The following is a 22,273-nucleotide window of genomic DNA, read 5'->3' as shown; positions in this document are numbered from 1 at the left end:
TGGCCCTTTGGCCCAGAGTGCTGTGCCGAACCTTTGTCCTAGATTAATCATAGATTATCATAGAATTTACAGTGCAGAAGGAGGCCATTCGGCCCATCAAGCCTGCACCAGCTCTTGGAAAGAGCACCCTACCCAAGGTCAACACCTCCACCCTGTCCCCATAACCCAGTAACCCCACCCAACACTAAGGGCAATTTTGGACACTAAGGGCAATTTATCATGGCCAATCCACCTAACCTGCGCATCTTTGGACTGTGGGAGGAAACCGGAGGAAACCCACGCACACACGGGGAGGCTGTGCAGACTCCGCACAGACAGTGACCCAAGCCGGAATTGAACCTGGGACCCTGGAGCTGTGAAGCAATTGTGCTATCCATAATGCCCCACAATGCTACTGTGCTGCCCCCACAATGCTACTGTGCTGCCCCCACAATGCTACCGTGCTGCCCCACAATGCTACTGTGCTGCCCCACAATGCTACCATGCAGCCCCCACAATGCTACCGTGCTGCCCCCACTGTGCTGCCATGCTGCCCCCACAATGCTACCGTGCTGCCCCCACAATGCTACAGTGCTGCCCCCACAACGATACCGTGCTGCCCCCACTGTGCTACAATGCTGCCCCCGCAATGCTACTGTGCTGCCCCCACAATGCTACCATGCTGCCCCCACAATGCTACCATGCTGCCCCCACAATGCTACCGTGCTGCCCCACAATGCTACCATGCTGCCCCCACAATGCTACCGTGCTGCCCCCACAATGCTACCATGCTGCCCCCACAATGCTACCGTGCTGCCCCATAATGCTACCGTGCTGCCCCATAATGCTACCGTGCTGCCCCCACTATGCTACCATGCTGCCCCACAATGATACTGTGCTGCCCCACAATGCTACCGTGCTGCCCCCACAATGCTACCGTGCTGCCCCCACAATGCTACCGTGCTGCCCCCACAATGCTACCGTGCTTCCCCTACAATGCTACCATGCTGCCCCACAATGCTACCGTGCTTCCCCTACAATGCTACCGTGCTGCCCCACAATGCTACCGTGCTTCCCCTACAATGCTACCATGCTGCCCCATAATGCTACCGTGCTGCCCTCACTATGCTATCGTGCTGCCCCACAATGCTACTGTGATGCCCCACAATGCTACCGTGCTGCCCCCACAATGCTACCATGTTGCCCCCACAATGCCACCGTGCTGCCACCACAATGCTACCGTGCTGCCCCACAATGCCACCGTGCTGCCCCCACAATGCTACCATGCTGTCCCCACAATGCTACCGTGCTGCCCTTAGCAGGGCATCCACTGAGGCTTATTGCTACTTACATTTTCGGCTGATAGGCGCACCAGTTTGAGCCTATCATCAGCAAATGCAGAGTGAAATCACATTCTGATTAGATAAGCACCAAAGAGAGGGAAGGTAAGTAATGGCAGCAGGCGCGCTCCTGCGAGACCACAGGTGAGGGAAAGGCGTGGCGGCCGGCCTTCTACGATGAGGAAAGCTGCAGTCTGCACCAGGTAGGGATAAAGGTAAAGTTGCCATAGTCCTAGGTGACAATAGGCTGCTTTCTCCTTTGACTGGGAGAGCTGACTGGTGGTGATTTAACCCAAGGAACGCCAACCTCTGGCGAGGGGCAAGGTTGAGAAGGTGGGACCTTCTTGAATAATCTCAGCCAGTATGGGAATTGAACCCAGGCTGCTTGACTCAGCTCTGCATCACGAACCAACTGAGCTAAAGCGGCCCCAGCTCCAGCAGCACAGTGGACACCCACAGATCAGCAACAAGCAAGGAAGTAGTGAGAAACAGAGGAAGCAGAGTGGAAGTTGCTGGTTAACACCTCCACCATATCCCCATAACCCAGTAACCCCACCCAACGCTAAGGGCAATTTTCGACACTAAGGACAATTTATCATGACCAATCCACCTAACCTGCACATCTTTGGACTGTGGGAGGAAACCGGAGCACCAGGAGAAAACCCACGCACACACGGGGAGGATGTGCAGACTTCGCACAGACAGTGACCCAAGCCGGAATCAAACCTGTGAAGCAATTGTGCTATCCACAATGCTACCGTGCTGCCCTTAAGAACAAATTAATCTACACTCATCATTCTACTGTAATCCATGTACCTATACAATAGCCGCTTGAAGGTCCCTAATGTTTCTGACTCAACTACTTCCACAGGCAGTGCATTCCATGCCCCCACTACTCTCTGGGTAAAGAACCTACCTCTGACATCCTCCCTATATCTTCCACCATTCACCTTAAATTTATGTCCCCTTGTAATGGTTTGTTCCACCCGGGGACAAAGTCTCTGACTGTCTACTCTATCTATTCCCCTGATCATCTTATAAACCTCTATCAAGTCGCCTCTCAGCCTTCTCCGTTCTAATGAGAAAAGGCCTAGCACCCTCAACCTTTCCTCGTAAGACCTACTCTCCATTCCAGGCAACATCCTGGTAAATCACCTTTGCACCTTTTCCAAAGCTTCCACATCCTTCCTAAAATGAGGCGACCAGAACTGCACACAGTACTCCAAATGTGGCCTTACCAAGATTTTGTACAGCTGCATCATCACCTCACGGCTCTTAAATTCAATCCCTCTGCTAATGAACGCCAGCACTAGGCCTTCACAGCTCTATCCACTTGAGTGGCAACTTTCAAAGATTTATGAACATAGACCCCAAGATCTCTCTGCTCCTCCACATTGCCAAGAACCCTACCGTTAACCCTGTATTCCGCATTCATATTTGTCCTTCCAAATTGGACAACCTCACACTTTTCAGGGTTAAACTTCATCTGCCACTTCTCAGCCCAGCTCTGCATCCTATCTGTGTCTCTTTGCAGCCGACAACAGCCCTCCTCACTATCCACAACTCCATCAATCTTTGTATCGTCTGCAAATTTACTGACCCACCCTTCAACTCCCTCATCCAAGTCATTAATGAAAATCACAAACAGCAGAGGACCCAGAACTGATCCCTGTGGTACGCCACTGATAACTGGGCTCCAGGCTGAATATTTGCCATCCACCACCACTCTCTGACTTCTATCGGTTAGCCAGTTTGTTATCCAACTGGCCACATTTCCCACTACCCCATGCCTCCTTACTTTCTGCATAAGCCTACCATGGGGAACCTTATCAAATGCCTTACTAAAATCCATGTACACTACATCCACTGCTTTACCTTTATCCACATGCTTGGTCACCTCCTCAAATAATTCAATAAGACTTGTAAGGCAAGACCTACCCCTCACAAATCCGTGCTGACTATCCCTAATCAAGCAGTGTCTTTCCAGATGCTCAGAAATCCTATCCCTCAGTACCCTTTCCATTACTTTGCCTATCACCGAAGTAAGACTAACTGGCCTACAATTCCCAGGGTTATCCCTAATCCCACATTCGCCACTCTCCAATCCCCTGGTACCACCCCTGTTGACAGTGAGGATGAAAAGATCATTGGCAATGGCTCTGCAATTTCATCTCTTGCTTCCCATAGACTCCTTGGATATATCCCGTCAGGCCCGGGGGACTTGTCTATCCTCAAGTTTTTCAAAATGCACAACACAACTTCCTTCCTAACAAGTATCTCCTCGTGCTTATCAGTCTGTTTCACACTGTCCTCTCCAACAATATGGCCCCTCTCGTTTGTAAATACTGAAGAAAAGTACTAATTCAAGACCTCTCCTATCTCTTCAGACTCAATACACAATCTCCCGCTACTGTCCTTGATTGGACCTCCTCTATGATTAATTTTTAGTTGAAAGTAGGAATGAGAAAGCTGACGGCAGCAATGTTGAAATTTATTGCACACATGGTTCGTAAGTTGACATCCGGTGCTTGAACCTGCAACCACAGCAGAGTGAAAGGCGCTACTGATATGGGAAGGCTGGAGCCAGAGACTGTTTTGGTACCCACTAACACCACAGCCTCGTTAAAATGATTACAAATCATCAAAGTAGGATTCCCACAGTCAAGTCTTTTCAAAAGTCAAAGCTGATGAAAAGTGCCATAGCTTTTGCCATTAAATAATAAATCTGACTTCTTTTAAGCACCTAGATGGACAGTGTAATTAAAAGTGCTTGCACCTTGCTGCAGCCATGGTTCTAGATCAGCACGATGGGCCATAATTAGGAGAAGTGGTGGCATAGCGGTCAGAGACCCCAGGGTAATGCGCTGGGCATCAGGGTTCAAATCCCACCATGCCAGATGGCAGAATTTGAATTCAATAACAAATCTGGAATTAAAAGTCTAATGATGACCACAAAACCATTGTCAATTGTTGTAAAAACGCATCTGGTTCACGAATGTCCTTTTGGGAAGGAAATGTGCTGTCCTTACCTGATCTGGCCGATATGTGACTCCAGATCCACAGAAATATGGGAGACCCTGAAATGGCCTAACAAGTCATTGAGTTCCAAAGCAATCAGGGATGGACAATGAATGATGGCCCAGCTAGTGACGGCCGGATCCCATGAATGCATTAAAAAAAACTATGGTTGCTTGCTCATTGAAACCAGCCCATATGTATATTTACACAATTGCACAAATGGTCACATTTTGTCAGTTTATTTGGCCTGGCCGTCACATCCATGTATGAAAAAGAAATACAAAATTCCGCCCATCACTTTTCATTTTACTCCTCACCTGCCTTTTCGAACAAGGTAGAAAGTTGTTGTTTTGTTGAACAGGTTGCGAGGGGGGGGGGGGGCAGTGTGAACTCTGCTCTGACGCCGGCTGCCGAATTCTCCGACGCCGGTTTTTTGGGCGGGGTTCACGCTATGCCGGTCGGGGGCCGTTGGCAGCAACCCCCCCGGCAATTCTCTGGGCCCCGATGGGCCAAGCGGCCGCCCGTTTTCAGCCAGTACTGCCGGCGTGAAATGGACATTGTCCATCACGGCGGGACCTGGTTTGTAGGCCATCTACCGGAGTCCTCGGCGGCGGCGGGGGGTAGTGGCATGGGAGGATCTGGCCCCGGAGGGTGGGGGGGGTACGGTCGCCTGGCCCGCAATCGGGGCCCACCGATCTACGGACGGGCCTGTGCCGTGGGGGCACTCTTTTCCCACCGCGCCGGCCTCTATAGGGCTCCGCCATGCCCGGGGTGGAGAAGAATGCCTCTGTGCATGCACCAGAGCACGCTGGCGGTTCTGCGCATGTGCAGGACTACGGCGGCCCTTTGGCACCAGTTGGCTCGGTGCCAATCCCTCTGGCACCGGCCTAGCCCCCGGCTAGGAGTGCTGGAGTGGTTCACGCCGTTGTTGGCGCCAGCGCCGGGGTATCCCACCGATTGTGGGAGAATCCCGCCGCTTGTTCCTGGACTCAATAAGGTCCAACAACATGGAAATCATGTGTGCTTGAAGAAAGTCAAGATCAGGGACTCATCGTGTGAGACATCAGGAGTGTGTGGATTGTGTCTTGCTCATGGTAGTCATTAAATTTGCTCGGTCACTGCAGAGTTTACTTGTGGAACTAAATGGTGGCTAGAACTCATGGGAAACTTTCAGTGGGGATATTAGCAGGGGCTGGTTTAACACAGTGGGCTAATCAGCTGGTTTGTAATGCATAACAAGACCAGCAATTCAATTCCTTTACCAGCCTCCCTGAACAGGCGCTGGAATGTGGGGACTAGAGGTTTTGCACAGTAACTTCATTGAAGCCTATTTGTGACAATATGCTATTATTACTATTATTAATATTATCTGTTGAGGCTGGGTTGTAGCAGAGTTTATGCTGACCAGATGAAATTCTGAAAACATGTGGTACTTGCATTTTCCAAATGGCCTTCACTTTGTTCAAGGAGACTTCGGTATGACAGTATGTGACCATTTGTTTACCATAAAGCTTGAAACATGTGTCACGGGAGTGTCCCTTTGAGCAAAGTTTTCTACTTATCACATGGCTTCAGTGATGTCATTGCGTGGGTGGAGCTGGGCTGTGACTCCGTGAGTTTCTTTTTGGTTTCGATTTCACATTTGGCTGCTGTGGACTCAGAGACAGAGATCGGAAGTGTTTTGTTCCTGTCTTTCTATTTTCATTTTAAATATCTATTCCAGTAAAACAAAACATTGATTATAGCTGCCTGCTGTTTTGGTAACTTAAAATATATAGTTTGCTTTCCGGAAGGGTTTAAACCAGCTGGTGAGATGGGGTAAGAATCTCAGAGAATGTCAATCTTATTCAAGTGAGAATACAGTGTGCTGGACCACGCCCTAGAAAAGGGATTTTTGGTTTAGTGGATCTTGTTTTTGAATTGGAACAGTTAAGGGGGAATTCATTAAGTATTATACATAGATTATTATAGCTGTGGGGTATCTTGATGTTTGTAATTGATAAAAAGTCTTGGTGTTTGTTTGTATAAATGTTAAATGTTCTTCAAATACAGCTTATTGTTATTAAAGTGTCTCGGAAGACTGTTGAATTCAGCACCTCAAGTAAAGGCTCTTGTGCTCATCCCAGCCAAATTCAACAAATAGTTATAGGTCAGGTGAACGCCATAATACACTTTGGAGTTTCTAAACCCTGGCCCGTAACACATACATGTGGCAAAGTATTAATGTATTTTATTATTAGTAAAGGTGATCAGGATGGGGGTTGCAAGGGGAGAGATAGAGGGGGGCTGAAGGTTTCCAGGAGAGAGGGCAAGACTGCCTTGAGGGTGGAGGACGGGTAGTGCTATTTCTGATGCACAAGAAGCAGGCTTACCTTGCGCTTCCAGCAACGACCTTCTCCCTTTCACTGCCAGGTTTCCTGAACCCAGAGAAATCAGCAGGGAAACTATAAGTATTAAATCCGTCTGGAAATTGCACGGTGGGAGCCTAATTTAAATATGTTAATAAAGTTTCTACTTCTCCATGCAGGACACTTGGATGCTGCGGGCCCATTGCCATAATAAAAGTGAGGTGCAGATTTTGGATGATGTACCCAAATGTAAAATCATTGAGTTTTTCCCGTCCACCGTAACGATGGCACCGTGGTTAGCACTGCTGCCTCATAGTACCGGAGACCGGGGTTCAATTCCGGGTGACTAGGTGGAGTTTTGCACATTCTCCCTGTGTCTGCGTCGGTTTCCTTCCATAGTCCAAGGATGTGTAGGTTAGGTACGGTCCAGGGAGTGGGCCTAGATCAGCCTTCCCAGTGCTTTTCTTCATCCACCAACACTGTGACTTTACATGGCCTAGTTTATTACAGTGAAAACATTTGAAACTTTTCATTTCTTTTCCACCGTCCTGAATTTCTATTTTGGTCTGAGGTACACTCTCCTTACTATCTCCCATCAGATAGAAAGGTGGCATCAGACATTAAAGACAATGTTGAGGACTTATTATCAAGATTATCCAGAGGATTGGGATAAAGGAATTCCATTTCTACCGTTTGCAGTTAGGGATGCACCTAATGAGTCAACCAAATTCAGTCCTTTTGAACTAATTTTTGGTCATGAGGTAAGAGGGCCACTTCAATTGATTAAGGATAAATTGGTGAGTGAGAAATCGGAAATTACATTATTGGATTACATGTCAAATTTTGGGGAACGATTAAATAAAGCAGGTGAATTGGCTGGACAACATTTGAAAGTTGCACAAAATGTGATGAAATGGGTCACGGACAAGAAATCCAAAGTTAGTAGTTTTGCCAGTGGAGATAAAGTTTTAGTGTCGTTACCAGTTATAGGCGAGCCTTTAAAAGCTTGAAGTTGATGGTTTATTTTTTTTCTTGGGGAGAGGTGTCATGCGAGAGTACCTTTAAGAAATGGGTGTTTAAGAAATGTACCTTTAAGAAATGGGTGTTCATCAGTGATGTCAGAGTGTGGGTGGAGCTGGGTTGTCTGCCAGTTTTTTACTTTTGTTTTAGGCTGTTTGCTGCAGGGTGTGTTTTAGTTTCATTTCAGAGCTGGATAGTTACTTCACATTAAAAGTTGTTACTCATTCTCTTTTGTGTACGAATTTGGATGCAGAATGAATCATCTCTGGCTGAACTAGGGATGTTGGAATATGTGTGTAAGGTACTCTACAGTTGCTCTTTAGTAGCTTTTATATTGGTCTTTCAGTGCTTCCAGTTCTCAATGCAGCTTTCCCGCAGTTGGCAGCAGTATCTTATTAAATCTGGATGGATGTGGTGTCATTACTGTGATGCACAACAAATATGAATTTTAAAGTTGTATTGGGGCGGGGGGGGGGGGGGGGGGGGGGGGGGGTGAAACCTGAAATTGATCTTTAATAAATAGATTAATTTTGGTTGGTTAGCGAACGTGTCAGCCGAAGACACTAAAGAAAGCAGGTGAAAAACTTCAAAACTGAGCCCTAAACATGGGTTTCTGACATTTGACAAACAGTAAGTTAAAAGATAGGTATGTCAAACGTTCCTAAAGTTGTATTGGGGGGAAATAAACTGCTAAAGTCTGAAGAAGGATGCAAGTGTTTTCAGAATGGATGTAACTTGGGAAAGGCAAAATTGAACCTTGTCAATGGAAACTTGAAGTTAGCAAAGTTAAAATATTAAACTCTCATTCCAAATGCTGGTCCCTCCCTATTCCTATCATCTCTGGTGCATCTCGAAGGACATACCTGTTTTACATACTAATTGTCCTCATAGCTCGGTAAATGCGAGTCTAACTGTTATGCTGCTTGACTAGGGGATTGGCAAATCTGGTGTGCAAGTTCCAGCAGTACAATTAGAATGTTGTCATGGGCCCAGAGTCTTTCTGCATTAGGTTATCTTTGCCAATGAATGCAATGCAGAGTGAGTTGAATTGGCTGAACCATGGCATCCATAATGGTGAAGGGATGGTGTCACATCAGACTAATATCCTTCACTAGTCTTAACCCGGAGAAGCATCAGAATCTGTAGCTATTGCTATTGGTAGAGATACTTTAGAAATCGTTGAACACTCCATATGTCTCAGCAGCAGTCTTTCTCAGAATGTCACCACCGAAGAGGAGATCAGTTGTGCCAATGCGGCCTTACAAAAGTAGTGGAACCGAGCCTTTGACAATAGACACTTCCACGAGAAGAAGCCAGTTCTTCAGCATCACAAACATGACCGTATGAGATTAGCGCCGCAGTTTTGAACACTTTATCGGCATGCAAAATAAATGACTTCTTTTCACGACTGTAGGTTGGCACCTGATTACAAGGAGGACAAAAAAAAATTTTTTAAGGACACTCTGAAGGCCTCATTATCAAGAACAAATTGACAGCAGTGCATGGGAGAAACCTACCACACACTGTGCAATGCGGCAGCATCTCATCCAATAAGACTCCACACAGTCCGAAACTCACTTCATAAACCCTGCTGTGGAGAAGTGACGAAAGGAGGGGAAGAACAGAAACCTAGCTTGAAAACCCCCATCCCTAAGGACAACTCTTGTCCTCTCTGCCCAAAGACCTGTGGCTTCAGGGTTAGCCTGCTAAGTTATCTGAAGGGACGCCAATAATGAAACCTGGCAGCTGTTGTTTGGAAGAACTGATTTAATAAGCAATGAAGAACCTCGGGGAATTTGGCCCCTCCAACCGCCCACCCCAACCCCCATGTTACCACTTTCTATAATTGTCCTTTATTGCCGAACTGAAGTTTCAATTGGTAGAAATTGCTCTTCTTGAAAACTCATTTTGTTCAATCGTATTTCATGATTTAGAAGTCTTCCCATAAAACCTTTCCGCCTCTCCACTTCTTAAAAACTGTTTTTTTTACCATATCTTTTGGTTACCTGGCTAAATGTTCATTTTTGTCAAGTTACACTCCTCTGAATCAAGTACCTTGAAAAATACTGGATTGGTAGAGCTTCCATGTGATAGTGCGCTCTTTCCAAGTTTCTTTATTAAATTCAGTCAGAAATATCAGTCAGTAGATGAGAAACATCGGGTTTTGTCAGAAGTGAAATGCATCACCACAATGGTTCAAGAAGGCGGCTCTCCTCCACTTTCTCGAGACAGTTAGAGGTGGGCAATAAATGTTGGGCTCGCCTTGGGCTTGGGAAATTATATTTCAAAACCCTGAACTACAAAGCCTAATGTTGAATGGACGACCATTTCAATACTGAATGAATTTCCAAATCAGCGGATACGATTGAACTACCACATTGCGTCCGAAAAGCAGCTCGCCACAGCACACCGTGGCCAATAGAAGCGAGGAGACCCCGCTCCAGGATCTACCCAGCTCACAACCCCTCGCAAGATCGCGTAAGATCTCGCAAGATGTTGCAATGTAAATCCCGTCCATTGTGGGCAGGATCGTTTTTTGCCAAATCTGCATATTAAAGTGAGACAGCTAGTCCCCACTTAATATGCAGGTACCCGAGGCGTTGGGATCTGTCTCCTTTGCCTCAGAGACTTTAAGTGAGTGCCGTTTAGTAATGGTCTGCACAAACGTGAACTAGACAGAACAGCATTCGTGTGGGTCTCCCAGGGAATCGGAAACCCACAGGTGCATGCGCTTTGGACAGGATGGTACCCTGACATTCCTAGTGCCACCTGGGCACTCTGGCGCTGGCACTCTGGTGGACACGCCTCACCAGTGGTGCCCTGTGCAGGTGTTTGGGGGGGTGGGAGGGGCAGGGACCCTCGGATCCTCCCATGGTGAGTTGGGGCTGCATTGAGGGCTCCAGAGATCGGGGCGCCATTTATAAATGATGTCCTGATCTCTTGCTACACTGAGGAGTTCTAGCGAACGGAGCTCCTCCGTGCAGAGAACGGGACATTATTTGTGGCCTCGGCCCCCGTTCCCCACGGAGCCCTCTATATAACCTGGGTGCCGTTTAAAAGCGTTGTGTTTCTCAGCGCTACGAGCGCCAGGAAACGTGCTGCTAAACGCACTCGCTCTGGGACCTTGTTCTCGTTTTATTTAAATCCCGCCCAGCCTGTTTTATTAACTCGGTGATTTGTTACTGATTCAAGTTCTCAGCATTGTACCAGGGTGTTGATTTATGAATTCAAGACCATTTGGCTGAATTAACATTAACAGTTTTATAACAAAACTTTTTTAAAAAATCTTTATACAGGTGTACCCCGGCAACACCGTGGTGAAATATGGAAACTTCTAGCAGAACAGTACCAACTGAGGTATCGGTTACCTGTAAAACAACAGCCAAAGGACACTCCGTACGAAGAACTGTTAAAGCAGCTAACGTCGCACCAGCACGCAATACTTATTGATCTTGGTAAGTGTTCACTTCATTGAGAGCCACCTGCAGTTTCTGAAGTCAGCCGGGCATACCCAGTACCAAATAACTTTCTTATTTACAGTGGTCCTGGTTATTCAGATAGACTTGAAGATCTGAGACTAATTACTTTTAGAATACTGTATACTGAGATTTGATCGAATGGAGGTATTTTAATATAAAAAGAGGCTAGAACATATCCCTACTGGTAGATTATTTCAGTTCAACAGATTTGTGAACCACAGTTCACACAGTTAAGCTTCACAATAGTAGGAATACGGGGCTGGTTTAGCACAGGGCTAAATAGCTGGCTTTTAAAGCAGACCGAGGCAGGCCAGCAACGTGGGTTCAATTCCCATACCAGCCTCCCCGAACAGGCGCTGGAATGTGGCGACTAGGGGCTTTTCACAGTAACTTCAAAGTCTGCTTGTGACAATAAGCGATTTTCATTTCATTTCATGTCATATATCAAGTGAGTTTCTTTTCCCAAAGAGTTGGGAACCTCTGGAATTCTTTGCCAGTTTGGGTGTTATGCGCTGACTGCCTGTCTTTATGTGGGTGTTGGACTGGTTCATGAAAAGAGAAAGAAAGAAGAAAATTGCTTATTGTGTCAAGTAGGCTTCAAATGAAGTTACTGTGAAAAGCCCCTAGTCGCCACATTCCGGCACCTGTTCGGGGAGGCTGGTACGGGAAGCAGGTATGAGGTAAGTGGATTAACAGTTATGTACACATTGGCACTATGACCTGATTTGGTTTTGATTGCCTTAAGGGGTTAGAAATAAATTTTTCACAGTTTCTGTTTTGCTTTATTGGCCCTGTGTTCTATTTTCTCCCAGCAGATTATCTATAGGAAGAGTCAAGGGCAGCACGGTGGCCTAGTGGTTAGCACAACCGCCTCACGGCGCTGAGGTCCCAGGTTCGATCCCGGCTCTGGGTCACTGTCCGTGTGGAGTTTGCACATTCTCCCCGTGTCTGCGTGGGTTTCGCCCCCACAATCCAAAAATGTGCAGAGTAGGTGGATTGACCACGCTAAATTGCCCCTTAATTGGAAAAAATAATTGGGTAATCTAAATTTATTAAAAAAAAAAAAAAAAATCTATAGGAAGAGTCAAGCCGAGATGCTGCAGGCATCATTATTGTGGGCTAAGGCAGCACGGTGGCCTAGTGGTTAGCACAACCGCCTCACGGCGCTGAGGTCCCAGGTTCGAACCCGGCTCTGGGTCACTGTCCGTGTGGAGTTTGCACATTCTCCCCGTGTCTGCGTGGGTTTCGCCCCCACAACCCAAAAATGTGCAGAGTAGGTGGATTGGCCATGCTAAATTGCCCCTTAATTGGAAAAAATAATTGGATAATCTAAATTTTTTTTTTAAATGATTGTGGGCTAGGTTTGCTGGACCAGCTGGTCTTTTCCTGCCCATCAATTTTCATATGTTTTAATTAGTAATCTCTATTGTCAGAAGGAGGCTGACATTAACACTGCAATGATGTTACTGTGAAAAGCCCCTAGTCGCCACATTCTGGCGCCTATTCAGGTACACGGAGGGAGAATTCAGAATGTCCATATTACCTAACAGCACGTCCTTTGGGACTTGTGTGAGGAAACCGGAGCACCCGGAGGAAACCCACGCAGACACGGGGAGAACGTGCAGACTCCGCACAGATAGTCGCCCAAGCTGGGAATCAAACCTGGGACCCTGGCGCTGTGAAGCAACAGCGCTACCCACTGTGCTACCGTGCCCAATAAAGAAGTCCATGAAAAAGACACGTGATTCTCCCAGCTGACATTATACACTGAATGGGCATGGTGAATGTTTTTGTTATGTGGAGATCCATGTGGTGGAAAACCTGAGCTATTCATGTTTTATTTATAATCATTGTTCATGACTGACTTTAATTATGAGCGAACAGGAGATTAGGGTTAGTTTCACACTGGTATAGCAAAGAACTAGCTCATGACTGATGGAATGCCTTCCATGGTTTTACAGATTATTCCCAAGCACTTATCTCCTGACAAAGTACTGATAAGAGTTTTGAGTGTGTTCTGTTCCCCCAAGGCTCAAGTGCCTCTTCAAGACAGCGTTTGCAAATGCAAATACATTTTCTCACATTAGTCACAAGGGCATAAAATTGAGCAGGTTTAATAACACTGGTAAGAGAAAATGCGTAACCTAAGTGGTGTGTTGAGGAAATGAAATTCTGCTCAAAGATATTTGAATGTGTATATGATGAGGAGCTTTCAATCTTGACTGTAACCATAGTTATAGAGTTTAAGACTTCAGTAGAAGGTCAAGAAGTTTTCCAATTTAGGAGCCAGTGGAAATGGAAATTAAAACCAAGTTGAGACCTCATGTTGTTTGAAATAAAATCATAATATGGATCAAGGTTTGCTAATGTTTGAATTCCTACTCGATACTCAAATACAATTGCACTAAATTTAATGTTTTGGTTTACACAAGCAATCATCCCCTACCAATTAAGTGAGGATATGCAGGAACAGAGCCAGTGTCAAATGTGACAATCACGGCTGCACTACAAAGGACCTAATCATTTAACAGAGAAATTCTCAATCTCACGAGTCCATGCTCTATTAATTCATTGTGTCAAGCCTGGTTAAATATTTTGTTAGGTGTGCGTGGGAGAATGTGGGAAAAAAAAGTCAGATCAGGTTTAAGTCTTGGCAAAGGGAGTGCAGTGGTTAACACTGCTGCCTCACGGTGCCAGGGACTCGGGTTCACTCCCGGCCCTGGGTCACTGTCCGTCTGGAGTTTGCACATTCACCCCGTGTCTGCGTGGGTCTCACCCCCACAATCCCAAGATGTGCAGGGTAGGTGGATTGGCCACACTAAATTGCCCCTTAATTGGAAAAAAAATGTTTTAAGTCTTGGCATAATGGACATGTCATGAGATTCTTCTGCTCGGAAAGTTTTCCTGCAGGATATTTGCTAAATAAATGTGTTGACGTAGCTTTACACATTGTCCTCAGTTTTTAAAACCAGGGTCCAGACAGTTGAGGAGAAAAATCAAAATGGTGGCAGAAAAAGGAATATGTAAACATTGAAGCAAATAGATACCGAATAACCTTGTGTATCATTGCAAATGGGGAGTTAAGATAGAAGTTGGCAATGGTGATATTCAACACTCAGTTGTGTTCATTAATGTGTTGTTCTCCTATTTAACATTTAGCATAAAACAGATGTCAATTTTGCTCATGCCAGTTTTGGTATCAAGAAGTCAGTGTCGAGCAGCAATAAATGACTTCAATGCAGTGCCACATAATAGGATGTGGCTCATGCTCACGGTTTACCCCATGATGAGATTCTAATCTCCATTGTAGCTGTTAGGAGGAAGCATAAATTGGAAGGCAAGTGCTTCCCCACAGTGAGGAAAGAAATTAAAGGGTGGGGTCATCATTGGGGCTTCTCTTATCTTGTGTCTGATGAAGGGGCCCACCCAAAAGTGTGTGTTTTCTTTTTCTCTTTTGCTGCTTTATCGTTGAGCATTTCATTTTATTTTCCCAAACCCTTTTCTTTTAATAAGAGTTTTATAAATAGACCTGCCTATCAAGGAGAGGATAATATTCTGTTTTGGAGTTAAGGATTCAGCAAGATTAATCATAGAAAAATTAAAACAGAAAAGGAGGCCATTAAGCCCAACATTTCTGTGACTGTGGGCGAACAGCTACGCAGCCGAATCTGACCTTCCTGCGCTTGGTCCTCTGACCTGCAGGTCTTGACTTTATAAGTAGACATCCAAGTACTTTTGAAATGTGATGAAGGTTTCTTCCTCAAATACCGTTTAAAGAAGTGAGTTCCAGGTTCTATCACCTCTGGATTAACATGTTCTGCATCTCCCTTCCGATCCTTCTACCAATTACTTTAAATCCATGCATCCAGGTTTTTAACCTCTCAGCTAAGGTAAATAGGTCATTGGTGTTAAATCATTGCTCAGTCTCCTCTGTTCCAAGGACAACAACTTCAACCTATCCAATCTTTCTTCATAGCTAAACATTTTCCAGTTCTGACAACATCCTTGTGAATGTTTTCCCTACTCTCTCCAGTTGATACAATCACATTGTTCCTGTAATGTGGTGACCAAAACTCTATGCAGCACTGAATCTGTGTTCTAATTAATGTTCATACAGATTTAGATTAACCTCCCTGCTCTTCTATATTTTGTAACTCGGCTAGTAAAGGAAAGAATGCCCATATGCTTCCTGACCACCTTATTGACCCGTTCTGCTCCCTGTAAGAATCTGTGGACAGACACATATCAGGTCTCTCTGATATCGTTGATATCCTTCAATTTATTGTGTCATCCCTTGTCTTGTTACATCCCCCAAAATGCAACACGTTGCACTTCTCTGGATTGAATTCCAGCTTCCACATTTTTGCCCAACTGACCAGTCCATCTGTATCTTCCTGCAGTCTTAATACATTCCTCCTCACCATTGGCTACACAACCAATATTTATATCATCAACAAACCTTTTAAAAATTCTCCTACATTACGGTCCAAATCATTAATGTAAACTACAAAAAGCAAGAGACTGACCTCTGTGGAACCCCACTGGCAACAACCTTCCAGTCACAAAAACACCATCACCCTTCCCTTCCTGCAACTGGCAACTAATATTAATATAACCCATGTCCATCGCCCTGTTCTCATTAACACCACTTGTCATTGCCTCAAAGAATGTCAGCCAGCCATGTCTTTCACTTAACAAAAAATGTTGACTTTCTTTTCGAAATCAATCTACATTCTGTTCTTCAGAATTGATTCCAGTAATTTGCCCACAGCCAAAGTTATGTTAACTGACCTATAATTGCTCAAAGTGTTCCTCAACACAATTTAAACAACAATATAACATTGAGAATCATCCAATCCTTTGACACCACTCCTGTAGCCAAGGAGGATTGAAATATAGGGTGCGATTCTCCGGCCGGGTTACGCTCTCGCTCAAGTGAAACGAGGCTGGTGAATAGCGCGAGAGGCAGAAAACGAGAAAAGCGGCAAACAATTTGCAGTGCAATCGGCCTGCTCCCGTAGGCAAAGTCGGGATTTTGCCCTAGCGTGGCGAGAAACCACTTATCACCATTTAAGCCCTAATTTCATGCAATTGACTGGAGCCACCCCTTTTCGTTTGGATCCCATCATTCATCGGCCTCCCCAGCAAGTGGTCATGCAGGCGCCGGTTAATACTCCTTTTTAAAAACGTGAACCTGGCGGAAGGGCTTCTTTGGGGAGCCGAGGATGTGAATGGCCCACCAACCACACACAACTATCTTTCCTCACAAGCAAAGAGCCCAGGGGTGCTGGGCTTGCCACCCCAGTGCACAGTGTGGGATGAAGGAGCCTCCGCAGAGGTGGGCCGCCATGGGAATTGGGGGTGAAGATCTGGGGTGGGCAACTGCTCACAGCCGCACATGCCAACCACTGGATCTTGTTCACCCGTTCCGGGAGCAGCCCTTGTCCCTGCCCACCAACCACCCATAACCCCCACCGACTGCCAAGGCCTCCGGCCATGCGGCTGAAGGCTATCGCTAATAGGGAATTGGCAATTAAGTGAGCTCTTCACACAACGCAAGTGTATTCCTGTGGGTGGCTGGACCGTGTAGCATGTGGGAGTCATTGCCTAGCATCCCAATCAAACCATGATGCCTGGGCACTGTGCTTGCACACTGCGGGAGGCAGCACCACCCAAGCAGCAGCCAACATCCGAACACCCAGGGAATGGGATACAGCTCTGGGGAGATGTCCACGGCCGGAGGGTGGGTGGGTGAGTGCAAAGGGGAGGGGACCAGCGCCCGGTCGAAGGTCCTGGGGTGGGAGCCACCGCTGTATGTCAGTCTAACACCCTCTTCCAATGCCTTACAGCTATGGATAGTATTTTGGACCCTGCAGAAAAGGCCCCAGTGGTGTTGCTGGTAGGCCGGGCAGCCAGAGACGGTGGCGGTAGCAGCATCTGCAGATGCTCAAGGCGGCGGCCCATGTCCTGGACCCCGCCCCACACCCTGAGAATATTTTTTCTCTTACAGTGTTAATCCCATCCAATATTTCACGCACTTCCTCATTAACTACGACATTATCATCATCATCAGTACCCTCTTTTGTGAAGATAATGGCAAAGTATTCATTAAAAACTTCATTCACATCCTCCATTTTTGCACACTGATTTTGCTTCTTTCATATAGGTCACAGGTTCGATTCCCAGCTTGGGCCACTGTCTGTGTAGAGTCTGCATGTTCTCCCTGTGTCTGCGTGGGTTTCCTCTGGGTGCTCAGGTTTCCTTCCGCAAGTCCCGAAAGACGTGTTTGTTAGGTGAATTGGATATTCAGAATTTTCCCTCTGTGTACACGAGCGGGCGCTGGAATGTGGCGACTTAATTGCAGTGTTAATGCAAGCCTACTTGTGACAATAATAATAAAAATTATTATCTCTTTTTCTGTTTCTGTACTTATAAAACATCATTGGATTTTACTTGCATATATTTTTTCATGTCCAGAATTCCAGTATTTGCAGTTTGCTTCCATTTGGTAACAGATGGAAGTCTCAAAATGGACACCAGATATGACATTCGCTGCTAAGATGTTGGCTTCCAGCTGTGATGCAGTTTTCAGCATGACCACCGCCTGCCCTTGTTTGTGGTTTACCTCCTGTACATTGAAGCTGCTCCTCCTGCCTTTTGCCATTTGCCTCCAGAGCCCTTGCTCGTAGAGTGTTCAGGAGAGGAAAACAGTGAGCAAGAGGGGTTGGAAAGTGGAAGGTTTGGTGTATGGGAGGGTCCGCGGTGATTGAGAGGGCCAAGGGGTGGCAGAGATCATGAGCCAGAGAGTCAGCATGAGGAATGTTTTGTATTGTTTGGGAGCGTCAGGGAGTGGAATGTGTGGCAAACAAGAGGTTTGGCAAGCAGTGGGCAAGCGAGCAGGAGGTAAGCTGAAAGTTAGCATATTTACTTCATATTTTTAAATTTATTTTAGAAATTATTTCTTTTACCAATATAGGAAATTAGCAATGTAAAGTTTTTTTCAACATGCAGTGTTGAATGTTTTAATGCTTTTTATCAAATGAGAGAGGGCCTGTTGAATCTTGCTCCAATTTTTACGTTGATTTTGATGGAAAATATGCTTCACTTAGGGGCAGGTTTAGCACAGTGGGCTGAACACCTGGCTTGTAATGCAGAACAATGCCAGCAGTGCAGGTTCAATTCCTGTACTAGCCTCCCCGAAAAGGTGCCGGACTGTGGCGACTAGGGGCTTTTCACAGTAACTTCATTGCAGCCTACTTGTGACAATAAGCGACTATTATTATTATTATTAATAAAGTTGTTTCACTTAAAGTTGCGCTTTTCAAGAACGCAACCACAAATTTAGTGAGGGCTTACTGTGTCTGGGGACTCTGAAGATAAGACACTGGAAATTGCAACCTCTGTCCTGCCTCACCCCCTCCAGAGACAGGCCCACTGAGAATAATCTTTGCTTTATGGGGTGAGGGGGGGGGGGGGGGGGGGGGGGGGGGGCCTTACCCAAACTGCTAGGTCAGCTACTCATTGTTGTTCTTCGCCCATTCTGCACTTTGACGGGCACTTTTGCTGGGCTGCAGCTCTTCTGTGGATTTTCTCGGTAAGAATTTATGTATCACCTTGTTAGAAATATAAGAGACAGTGCCGCTAACCCCACTCCCTTCTCCGCGTTGGTCAAGTCAAGGAAACATTAGTCAGTATCTTGCTCCACATTGCCAAACCTTGCAGTGTTTAATGTTGATGCCGAATTCCTAAGTTAGAAAGTGACCTATTCCCCAGCAACATGCCTGCTGTTAAATGGGAATGTGGGTCTATCTAATAATTAATAATTCATCACCTCTTTTAATGCATCCACTTGTGGAGAAGTGCTGTTTCCAGTTTCTGCTCGTATCTGCTGCCAATTAATCAATGTTAAGAGCTGGCCCAGCTTCCTAACCTCACAGTGACGCACTATTCTGCCAGTAACGGACTTGCTGTGTTTCAGCATCACTTGGGTACAGCCTGTGAAGTTTTTTTTTAAAGTTCAATTTGAATAGAATTAGGAAAGTGCACCTTATATTAAGCCCATTGTTCCCCAGTGCTCCGATGTGGAGCCATATATGATAGTATGCTGATTTGTGCCTGTCCCTGCACAGCACGCTGCCATGGAAACAAGGTCATATTGTGGGCAAGGAAAGGGAGGAGGGTACAGCTCGAGTTCCCTGACCTGTAACTTGAGCCAAACCCCAGCAAACTTGGCTGAGATTCAGGTGGCTGTTTCAAAGGGAATTGTGATAACTTATTGCTGGACAGTGCAAAGCTTGCATTGCAGTGTGTGCTGTTTCCGTAGATAATATCAGTTGAATCACAATTTGGTATATGGCATGATGCAACTAACTAATAAGTCAAAGGTGCAGTGTTACACCTAGCATAAATCTTTATTTTCTAGATTCCTTGCCAAAGTTGTTGAAATATGCAGTTTTCTTTATATTAGACAACCCACGCTCCCGGTCGGGTGTGACGTGGCCAGTAGATCACACCCATATTTTATTGAGAAAGAAAGACACCATGAGAAGCGTGCATCATCGATGGCCTAATAAGGAGCTAAGGACGGCATCAAATTGAAATAAATATTGTACAATGCTGCACAGATTACTGGTAGGCCAGAAGATTGGAACATATTGGAAACCAACAAAGGATGACTAAAAGATTAATTGGGGCTGTTTAGCACAGGGCTAAATCGCTGGCTTTGAAAGCAGCAGCATGGTTCGATTCCCGTAAGAGCCTCCCCGGACAGGAGCCGGAATGTGGCGACTAGGGGCTTTTCACAGTAACTTCATTTGAAGTCTGCTTGTGACAATAAGCGATTTTCATTTCATTTCATTTCAAGAGGGAGAAACTGGAATCTGAGGGAAAACTAAAAAGAAATGTAAAAACAGACAGTAAAAGCTTCTACAGATGAATTAAAAATTAAGAGAGGAGCTACAGTAAGCAATGGCCCCTCAGAGAATTAAGCTGGGGAATTAATATTGGGAAACGAAGAAATGACAGTGACTTTGAACAAGTATTTTTCTTAGTAGTCTTCACAGGAAAAGACACAGAAAGCAATCCGGCAGCTTAGTGGTTAGCACAGTTGCTTCACAGCTCCAGCGTCCCAGGTTCGATTCACGGCTTAGGTCACTGTCTATGCGGAGTCTGCACGTTCTCCCCGTGTCTGCGCGGGTTTCGTCCGGGTTCTCCGGTTTCCTCCACAGTCCAAAGATGTGCAGGTTAGGTGGATTGGCCAAGATAAATTGCCCTTAGTGCCATTTACAGGGATAGGGTGGAGGTGTGGGTTTAAGTGGGGTGCTCTTCCAAGGGCTGGTGCAGACACAATGGGCTGAATGGCCTCCTTCTGCACTGTAAATTCTATGATCCCAAGAATAGTACAAAATCAAGAGGTAAATAGGAGTGTGGAAAATAAGACAATGATAATCATTCGAGGAAAACAATGGAGTAAAGACATACAAGTCCTCTGGACCTAATGGCCTGCATCCTACAATCTTAAACTAAGTAGCTGCAGAGATTGTAGGTGTATTAGTTTTAGATTCTGGAAAGGTCCCAGCAGATTGGAAAACCATGTATGTAATGCCACTCTTCTAGAAAGGAGATAAAAAGCAGGAAATTATAAACCAATTAACATCTGTTATGGAAAATGTTTGAATCCATTATTAAGGAGGTAGCAGCATGATGTTTAGAAAATTGTAATATAATCAAGAAGAGTCTAAATTATTTTGTGAAAGGGATACATGTTTGACAAATTTATTGGAGTTCTTTGAGGATATAACAAACAGGATGGATGAAGAGGAGCCTGCAGATTTAGCGGATTTGGATTTCCAAAAGACATTTGATAATGGGCAGCACGGTAGCACAGTGGTTATCACAGTTGCTTCACAGCTCCAGGGTCCAAGGTTCGATTCCCGGCTTGGGTCACTGTCTGTCTGCGCATTCTCCCCGTGTCTGCATGGATTTCCTCCGGGTGCTGCGGTTTCCTCCCACAGTCTAAAGATGTGCAGGTTAGATGGATTGCCGATGATAAATTGCCCTTAGTGCCCAAAAAGGCAGGGTGGGGTTATTGGGTTACGGGAATAGGGGTGGAGGTGTGGGCACCAAGGGCCGGTGCAGACTCGATGGGCCGAATGGCCTACTTCTGCACTGTAAAGTCTATGTACTGCACAAGATTAAAGCTTATGCTGTTGGGGGTGATATATTAACATGGATAGAAGATTGGCCAACTAACAGGAAACAGGGAGTCGGGGTAAATGTGTCATTTTCAGGTTGGCAACTGTGCTGGAGCCTCAACTATTTATGAGCCAAGTTATTAACTTCGATAAATGGGCAGACTGTATTGTAGTTAAATTTGCTAATGAGCGAAAGATAGTCAGGAGATCAAGAGCAAGGAGGTTACAACACATCTGCAAAGGGATGCAGATAAGTTAAATGAGTGGGCAAAATAAGGCAGAATATAATGTGGCAAAGTGTGAGGTTTTCCACTTTGGCAGTAAGAATAGCAAAGCAGAATATTATTTAAATATAAAGAGATTGCTGAAGTACAGAGAGATCTGGGTGTATTTTCCTTCACGGGATGTGGCCATCGCTGGTTAGGTCAGCATTTATTTCTCATCCCTAATTGCCCTTGAAAAAGTGCTGGTGAGCCACCTTGAGTCACTGCAGTCTATGTGATGTAGGTACATCACAGTGCTGTTAGAGGGAGTTCCAGAATTATGACCCAGCGACAGTGGAGGAACGATGATATATTTCTAAGTCAGGGTGATGAGTGACTTGGAGGGGAATTTCCAGGTGGTGGCGACCCCATGTATCTGCTGCCCTTGTCCTTCTAGATGGCAGAGGGTGCTAGTTTGGAAGGTCTGTCAAAGGAAACTTGGTGGGTTGCTGTAATGCATCTTGTAGATGGCACACTCAGCTGCGACTGTGCATTGGTGGTAGAGGGAGTGGACGTTGAAGTTGGTGGATGGGGTGCCAATCAAGCGGGCTGCTAGGTCCTGGACGTTTTGAACTTCTACATGAGTCACAAAAAATTAATATGCCAATCCAAGTTATTAGGACAAAAAATGGA

General features: G+C 45.7%; 1 protein-coding gene across 6 annotated transcripts in view; it reads left to right on the top strand.

Moving 5' to 3' along the window:
• The window catches only part of tbc1d1 (TBC1 (tre-2/USP6, BUB2, cdc16) domain family, member 1), a 352,836-nt gene that overhangs the window by 291,533 nt on the left and 39,030 nt on the right, over positions 1-22,273 (top strand). For all 6 annotated transcript variants that reach the window (XM_038791424.1, XM_038791423.1, XM_038791429.1 and 3 more), the window contains one exon: positions 11,002-11,160. In XM_038791424.1, coding sequence (XP_038647352.1) covers positions 11,002-11,160 — 159 coding nt within the window. The remainder of the gene's footprint in view (positions 1-11,001; positions 11,161-22,273) is intronic.

This window comes from Scyliorhinus canicula, chromosome 3 (genome assembly GCF_902713615.1).
Source record: "Scyliorhinus canicula chromosome 3, sScyCan1.1, whole genome shotgun sequence".
Classification (NCBI taxonomy): Eukaryota; Metazoa; Chordata; class Chondrichthyes; order Carcharhiniformes; family Scyliorhinidae; genus Scyliorhinus; species Scyliorhinus canicula.
Note: the sequence above shows the minus strand (reverse complement) of the source record. Positions and strands in the feature narration are given on the sequence as shown.